This window comes from Branchiostoma lanceolatum, chromosome 6, assembly GCF_035083965.1.
Source record: "Branchiostoma lanceolatum isolate klBraLanc5 chromosome 6, klBraLanc5.hap2, whole genome shotgun sequence".
Taxonomy (NCBI): Eukaryota; Metazoa; Chordata; class Leptocardii; order Amphioxiformes; family Branchiostomatidae; genus Branchiostoma; species Branchiostoma lanceolatum.
In genome coordinates this window covers 24040769-24049607 of record NC_089727.1, presented here as the reverse complement: position 1 = coordinate 24049607, position 8839 = coordinate 24040769, and the positions used below count along the sequence as shown (strand labels likewise).

The 8839-nt window shown below is 48.5% G+C and overlaps 1 protein-coding gene across 1 annotated transcript; it reads right to left on the bottom strand.

Annotated features, from left to right (window-relative positions):
• Window positions 1–1973: 1973 nt before the first annotated feature.
• Window positions 1974–3055, bottom strand: LOC136437106 (histone H2B-like). Its single transcript, XM_066431582.1, has one exon. The coding sequence runs from the start codon at window positions 2970–2972 to the stop codon at window positions 2634–2636; it is 339 nt and encodes a 112-aa protein (XP_066287679.1). The 5' UTR covers window positions 2973–3055; the 3' UTR covers window positions 1974–2633.
• Window positions 3056–8839: the final 5784 nt, after the last annotated feature.

Genomic DNA, 8839 nt, shown 5'->3' with positions numbered 1-8839 from the left:
GGGTACGTTTTGTGTTTTTGTTGTCTTTTATATCATACTTTTCGTTCCCAAAGACTGCCCGGCCGGGCCCCGGTTTGGAAATGTGACCCTAGCATGAGCAGGGAGCAGCAAACAAGCGGTACGACGAGGGGAACGGTAAAAGCTAAACAATTGCGTCTCCAAAAAAGCCCGTTGAGAAGGGGTCGTGTGTTCCTCCTTCTAGCCTATCTTTACATCGCTTCGCCTGGCGCCTACATTTTAACGTTTCTGTGGATTTTCATTTGGCGAAAATATAAAATATTGCTGAGCGAAGTCTATGTAATGCTACACACAAAGTAAAACCCTAACAATAGCAGCGTGAACGATATATCCTTTTGGCGGATGTGGGTGGCCCTGAGAAGGGCCGGTTTGTTAGATCCGATCCGAGCGCCGTCCAAGTCTTCAAAATGATGAGCCAGGCCCGAGTACCATGAAGGCAACATTAGGGTGAGAGGTTTTCAGAGTTGTGATGGTCTGGTGAAAGTCGAGGATCGTGTAAAAGATGATCACAGCGTACGATTTCTGCCAAATGGTGACGTCAAATAGGGGGATGGTGAAATCGGCGTCCATTTGAACGAGATCCATTTCTAGTTCATACAGTAGCTGAGGTAAGCCTGGTGTGTCCGCTCTTATCAAAATCGACCCCATCCAATCTCCCTGCTCAGCCGGCTGGATAAATTCTATGTTCATCTTGGACGGCCAGAAGACGATACTGGAATTCATGGGGGAGGAGCGCGTGTTTTCCGAACTTACGTGGTAACGGATTCAACCAATCAGCGCGTACAGCCAATCAGAGAATACAGAATTCCACAGCCAATCAGATTGGAGGCCGCAAAAGTTCGTGCATCTACTTGAAACGGAAAGGAGAAACACTTCTCTGACTCGCAACGAGCACTTAGCAGTATGTCAACTGCGGGAAGCTCTCCCTCGCGAAAGAAGCGGCGACTCGGCGGCAAGACATTAGAGGACCGCCGCTACAAGGGCAAGCTGCGCTGGCTGCATATGTCGTCCATGTATGTCGCCGCCTCCTACACACATCTGCCTTATCCGATCTCAGCACTCTTGGCCTCGCAAGAAAGAATGGACACCGCCCAAAAGCTGCGTTTCTTTCGCCTTTTCAAAGAGTACGTTGCCGTTTTCAAAACGCCTTTACCCCTTCCTATGGCGAAAGCTTTACAAGACGTCAAGACAGCTGACAAGCCTCCCATGCGCGTGACCCCGAAAATAATCAAACTCAAACTCGACCTCTTCCCAAGAAACATCATACTCAAGCCGTCCCGCCGTGGAAACAAAAACTGTGCCTAGGCATTGGTTAAAGACAGAAAACAGGCCCTTTTCAGGGCCACCCACTACTATAAAGAAAGGACTGTCTCTTTCACTTTCTCCACCTGTCATAGAGATGTGACTAAATAAACAACGATGTATCAGGGTCACTTGTTTCTTTACCGTGGCTGTCGATATGGTAAACTATATCCTACCATGTTGCGATAATAACGCCCTGAGATTAAACAAGTAAAATCCCCTTTTTAGTGAATATTTCTTCTACAATAGTTCTTCTACAACTAGTGTACGAAAAAAAGGAACTTGAATAAATATTCAAAGCAAGCGTTAGTTACTCTTTGCTGATATTTCTCACCTCACAAGGGAAACAGTGATCTGAAACACAGATAAGGCAAATTCCTGTGAACAGGTTTCGGCTTCGTCACAGACATTCCTGGAAAGATTAATCCATTTCTTCTACTGTGAACAGGTTGAGGCTTGACGCCACGCCAGACATTCCCGCCAAGATTATCCCCTTTCGTCTCACGACAAAAGCAGGTTTCGAGATTGTTTGCTGTCCGACAAAAAGATGGAGGTCGGAGACAGGTCGTCACAGAATTACCTGCGAGGGACGGCGAGGCGAAATGCTTGGGCCTATAAAGAGCTACTTTTGCCTGGAGACACGGCAGGGGATATTTCATCTCACGCTTGTCCCTGCCAAAGAAATGGAGAAGACAAGAATGTTGAGAAGTCGGCAAGGCCACGGGCAGGAGTAAAGTCTCGAAGTGTTTGGGAATTTTTAGATGAGCTTCTATCGCCTAACTAAAATTCTTGGACATTTTCAGGGACGCAAACTTTATGCTTCATGCAACCTGTCAGGACAAGACTAGGATTTAAACCCGTGTTATCTCTACCAAAAACCCCGGCCCTTTTCAGGGCCACCAAACTACCCCAAAACGGACTGTGTTCGTGTCACTTTTCTTCACTTTGCACATTCAAACATTGTATGACAAAGGACGATGACCGATAGTTATGTTCTCATACTAAAACTATTCCGAAACTCGCAGACCTTGTTATTCTGTTTGAGACCTTGTTATTCTGTTTTGTTGATAAGAGCGTTGGTAAGAACGCTTTAAAACTCCAAATGCAGTGTTCTTGTCTGTCTGTGCGATGAGATGGGCCAATTGGCCAGGCTTACTAGTGTAGATACATATTGTAAGGCCGGTGGCATGTGGTGTTTGGACATATTAATAACAGTGTACGTCCTGATTTGAAGGCGTGATGCTACAGCTCTTTATTGAAGATGTGGGTGGCCTTGAAAAAGGCCGGGGTTGTCTCGAGCGGCGCTGATAGACTCACTTGGAGCTGGCGTACCTTCTGACGGCCTTGGTGCCTTCGATGGCGGAGAACTTGGCCAGTTGGCCGGGTAAAATCAGCCTCACGGCTGTCTGGAGTTCCCGGGGGCCGATTGTGGAGCGCTTGTTGTAGTGAGCCAGGAGAGAAGCCTCGACAGAGATCCGCTGTAAGATGTCGTTCAGAAAGGAGTTCACGATGGCCATGGTCATTCTTGAAAGTCTGGTCCCGGGGTGCATCAGTTTAAGGACCTTGTTTACGTAGACATCGAAGGTTGTGTTCCTTCTCTTTCTTCTCTTTCGACGCTTCTTGTCTCCTGTGACCCTGGGTTTGTCGGACATGGCGATGGCGCTCGGGTTTCAGACAAGAGTGAATGCGCTCGTGCAATGATTGATTTATATCAGATCTCTATGCAAATTCATAGTGGATCAACATGCACGGACGTGGTAGAAAGCATTACTTTGTTTCCTAACTTTACGGTTTAAATCCTACCTTTTCACACTTTCTTTGCTTTTTTGTTTTCTTTAAACATGATCTCCCTTCCTCACGATTTCTTTGCTATTTGGGTTTTCTTTCTGCCGTTGTTGGTGTGTGATGCAGAACTGTATGGCGTGTGCATGCGTTGCACGTGGGTATTGAATAAAGAAACAACGGCGGAAATGGTAGAAATTATCAGTCTGTCTACCAGCTCCCTGCGTTATCTTTATAACTAATCAAAGAGAGAGTACAAAAGTGCCGCCGGGCAGTTTGCTGGAAAGAAAAGTATGATACAAAACACACAAAACATAACGAATACTAACGGCCTAATTTGTGTCTATTTCTGGGCATACTCTGTAAATCACTTTAATATAGCGGCAGGAAAACATAGCGGTTTGGGGAAAAAGGAGTAGGTCATGGCACTTAATTTTAACGGTTTGAACAAACATTACTGTCTCAAATATTAGTGATCAAATATTAGCGATGATGAAATTTCAGCGGTTGACTAGTGACAGTTAAATTAGCTAAAATTAAGTTACAGCTAACAAATCAAGAATTACAGTATACTTTTTTTCCGTTCCCGCAAACAGCCCGCGCCGGCCGGCCACAGCCAAATACGCGCACATATAATGTAGGCTATTCTGTAGAAGGTGAAAGCCTAACAAGAACGCAGCAACAATTACAACATCGTAGCGTGAACGATATAGATCTTTTATTGCGGATGTGGGTGGCCCTGAAAAGGGCCGGTTTCTTCATGATGATTAGCCGAGGCCAAGTCCACGTGGTGGTGATATCTTTTCACTGATCCTGCATACACTGGTCGTGCTGGATACGTGTGTCTAGAATGAGTGCTTCTCCTTCATCTATCCGTCTTGATGCAACAGCAAACAGGCGAACAGCTTCAGTTTCGTTCTGAAAACACACAACGAGCTTCAAATTTGCGTTTTTCCTCCCAAAGCGAATTTTGCTGACAGAATTATTAGCGACGCTTAGAGTGTCTACAACAACAAGGGCACCGTTCCGATCTTTGTAGTTGATCATTTTAGGGCACATGGTACGGTAGCAGTCTTCCTCTCTTCGATCTGCCTCAGCTGTACTTATTTTCTCTCCAAAAATTTCTGAGACAACGGTGTTTTCTGCCAGCGCTTTAGTGGCTAGGCCTTCGTCACCTACATGGTCACCATCTTGCGATTGTCTGTTAAACTCGACAACGCGTGGCGGATACTGAAAGGATCCCCGCGGAGATAAGTCTCTCCTCCGTCGAACGGCTTCGCCGTAGCTATAGGCCGTCCTGTCGTTTGTCGCCCTTTGTTCTATCTGATCACCCTGTCCAGTGGGATTCTGCTGGCTTTGCGATGTTGTTTCTCCAACGCCGCCCCGAGGAACGTCCACCTGTACTTCTTGAAGATTTTGATCGACGTCGATAATATAGGCCGTCCTGTCGTTTGTCGCCCTTTGTTCTATCTGATCACCCTGTCCAGTGGGATTCTGCTGGCTTTGCGATGTTGTTTCTCCAACGCCGCCCCGAGGAACGTCCACCTGTACTTCTTGAAGATTTTGATCGACGTCGATAATATAGGCCGTCCTGTCGTTTGTCGCCCTTTGTTCTATCTGATCACCCTGTCCAGTGGGATTCTGCTGGCTTTGCGATGTTGTTTCTCCAACGCCGCCCCGAGGAACGTCCACCTGTACTTCTTGAAGATTTTGATCGACGTCGATAATTTCAGCAAGGTTCACGGGTTCAAGCGGGGGTTCAATTAAGGATTGAGAAGGAAAGTGGCAAACAATCTGTACACCTCTCCAGCCTCGAAAGTTATCATGTACTGCGTTGACAGGAACGTATTTAGCGGCCATCAAACGGGCAAGCTGACCACTAAATCGCCTGTAACCGAGATCGAGAGGCCATGTATTGTCGTCAGCCTTGGACAAAAAGTGTCGGTATGACTGAAACAGGGAGAAACTCCGTGAAAAATCGTGCCAGTGTCCTGTGATGACTACGTGTTTTCTAAACCACGTTTTTAGACGAGGGCAAGGTACAGCTCTATGCTTCATATTCCGGCCTGCAAACGTCGAACGCTAGACACCACATAAATAAAGCTTTCTGGATGGCGTGCCAGACACTCTAAGAAATAATGTGGCTATTCGCGACCGGTGACCGCGACCGGCGCCAGTAAGACCGATCCTATAGCCCCGCCTACCTCCGTCAATTTAGAAATACAAAATGAAGTTATAATATATGCAAATTTTGGACGGACATGTAGACGGTGTCTCATTGGTCGAACTGCTGATTACCATGCCACTATTGGATGAAATTTTATGCGCTGTCAGAACCACTATTTACACCAATCGTGTCCAAGTAAGACTTCGGAGTTACTTCTCTCAAAGCGTCGTGCTCGAACGCGAGCAAACAATATCAGAAAGCAGATGATGGGGTCTAGATCAGCACGAGGCACATCTCATATTAGAGATGTTCTAAACGGAAGGCGAAAACGAAAAGTCCCGCTCCCGCTTATGAATGAGTGGCTCAGAGATTGCCTAATTTTTACTGGCGATTTGGAGGATTTCGTGACGACTTCCGAGCTGAGGCAATCCCATCAGTCATATTGCGAACTACGCTCTGATCATGACTCACAGACGGAAGCCATGCTGACGAAGAAGCGGTTCGAGAGACAAGTTGCATCTGCGCTGGTGTCAAAAAACAAGCGTGGAGACGCAATCTTAGTCACCGCCAAAAAGCTTCGAGGAGGTGAGAGAGGCTATTCTGGAATACGGTTTGCCAGGCCGACCAGACATCCATCGCTGACCACGCGGGAAGAAATGTTAAGATACATCAGTATGCCGGCCACGGAGAGACCCGTTGCGTTCCGTCCCGCCCTCGTCAAGAAAGACTTCAGGCCGGCAGGGCTCTGCGCAATCGCTACGGAAACCATACGCCGAGGTAGTATAGTTTCTGAGTACAGAGGAGAGAGAATCGCCAATTCAGTAGCAGTCCAACGCCTTGACTCTCTAGAAGAAGGAGACCATGCCAAATTACTTTGGGTTTATACAGGCGCGGCAGTTTTTGTCATCGATGGCAATGTGTCCGACAGCAATCCGGCAGCGCTTATAAACCACAGCCGAAATAATGCAAATCTGAAACTTGCTATAGTGACGGGAGGCGATCCAGACCCGGCAGTTCTCCTACTAGCTAACCGTGACATTTCGGAGGGAACGGAACTCTTGTTCGACTATGGCGAGAGACAAGGCGCCGATTTCCTTCGTAACTCTCAAACCTTGCGCCCGTCCGTAGACTGATACTGAAGAACCAGCCCTTTGAAACCCCGGCCCTTTTCAGGGCCACCCACATCCTAAAGAAAGAATTATATCGCTCACACATTCACATTCGTAATGAATACATCTGTTATGACCAAACAAGTGGAAATGAATAAATGCTGATATCTGTATTAATGGTATACGGTGGTACAGGTGTGTGTGGTTTTTTTTTTACTGAGACGAGCGAAAGAAAGGCAGTGCCCTTCGTTCGCCTATAGCTAAGTATAGCGACCTTCTCTACCTCCGGGTACAAAATTAGACACAGGCGGAAGAGGTTTCCGTCTGCCCCGAAGACGGATTGGCCGACTATACGGTGCCACGGGCCTCAGTAGAGCGCTTCCTTTTCCTTAGCTCGTTTCGGGATAGAAACCACTTGTACCTCTCTATACCACTTAAACCATGGGCCACACAAGAGCGCTGCCTTTCTTTCGCTCGCGTCAGCATAGGCTGTAGGCCTCGGACACACACACACGCACACACAGGCACACACGCACACACACCGTTGTCGTCCAGAAGTTTGACCACACTTGTGAGACATTGCTTACTAGTGTATGTTTATGGCGTTTTGACTGGAAAAGGAACGCCGATCGACGGCCAATTCATTGTTCTACGTGTTCTAAGGAACGTCACAGACGACAGTTGTTCCAGAAGGCAAGGGGCGCAAGTTTCTTGTTGCGTCAGCTTTGTTTGGTGTAATAAGAACGTGTGCAGACTTTTATTACGTCAAAATTCACTTCTTTGTTTTCTTTCATGATCATCCTGTTGTTTTTGTTGTTGTTGTTGTGTTCCAGGACATAAGTTCTGTACTGTCTTATGTCGCCTGCGATCCCAGGTTTTTTGGCGTGTGCGTTGTGTGTAGTCTAGTCGCTGACGGCGTGCTTGGCCAACTCGCCCGGCAGCAGGAGTCGCACGGCGGTCTGGATCTCGCGGCTGCTGATGGTGGAGCGCTTGTTGTAGTGAGCCAGTCGAGAAGCTTCGTATTGAGCACCTTGTAGATGTAGACGCCGAAGGTTTCCCTTCTCTTTCTCCGCGCGTCTTGTCCCCTGCGGGCCTGGCGGCTTTTGGCGGCTTTTCCGCTTGTCGTCTCGGCCAGGCCTTTATATGGGAGAACAATGCAAATTTGGGGATTGTCTAGTCTAAGGTGCGGACGTGGTAGAACTTCTTCTCACCGAGAGTGAGCTCTCTCTATTGGTTCGCTGGCTGAAGCCGTGAATCCATCGGCGGGGTATAAATTGTTTGGACAGGAGATAATGCCTCTTCATTCCCTCATTCTTTCTGCCGTTTGACGTAAATCAATCGACTACTACAAGATGTCTGGACGTGGCGAAGGTGGCAAGGCACGCGCAAAGGCAAAGAGCCGTTCCTCCCGGGCGGGTCTCCAGTTCCCGGTCGGTCGGGTGCAAGGGAAACCCACGCGCGGCGCGTGGGTGCCGGCGCACCGGTGTACCTGGCGGCCGTGCTGGAGTACCTGACGGCCGAGGTCCTGGAGCTGGCCGGTAACGCTGCCCGCGACAACAAGAAGACCAGAATCATCCCCCGTCACCTTCAACTGGTCGTCCGCAACGACGAGGAGTTGAACAAGCTTCTTGGCGGCGTGACCATCGCACAGGGCGGCGTTCTGCCCAACATCCACGCCGTGCTTCTGCCCAAGAAGACCAGCAAGGTTCAGTAATTAAAGAAACTGAACCCCGGCCCTTTTCAGGGCCACCCACATCCTCTCGAAAGAACTGTGTTCTCTTCACACTGAATCAAGTGACTGCACAATGCAGATATACGAATGAAAATACCCAAATACGACATATCCCAGTCCAAGATAGCTGACAGACAATTATCGCAATGCGTGAGCAAGACCGATCATACAAGTACAAGAAATGACCGCAATACGGTGTCGTTTAATGCTAGCTGACCTATATGTATATTATACGTGTGTACAGGTTATGTGTTCGCGACCGGATGCACGCGTTCACATAACATTCTCTAACGTTGATAAAGTCATTACACTGTCGGCTGAATTGATTTGCGTGTACAGGTATAAGTTGTGTGTGTGTGTGGGGGGGGGGGGGTGATGTGCGAGTGGTGTGTAATTGTATTTCAGGCGCAACAACTGCGTCTGTTTAAAGAAAGGTGGAAGGATATAGATCTTTCTGGGATATGTGGGTGGCCCTGAAAAGGGCCGGGGTTGTTGATGTCCTTGGGCATGATGGTGACGCGCTTGGCGTGGATCGCGCACAGGTTGGTGTCCTCGAAGACACCGACCAGGTAGGCCTCGCCGGCTTCCTGCAGGGCCATGACCGCCGAGCTCTGGAAGCGCAGGTCCGTCTTGAAGTCTTGGGCGATTTCTCGCACCAGGCGCTGGAAGGGCAGCTTGCGGGTGAGCAGCTCGGTGGACTTCTGGTAGCGGCGGATCTCCCTCAGGGCG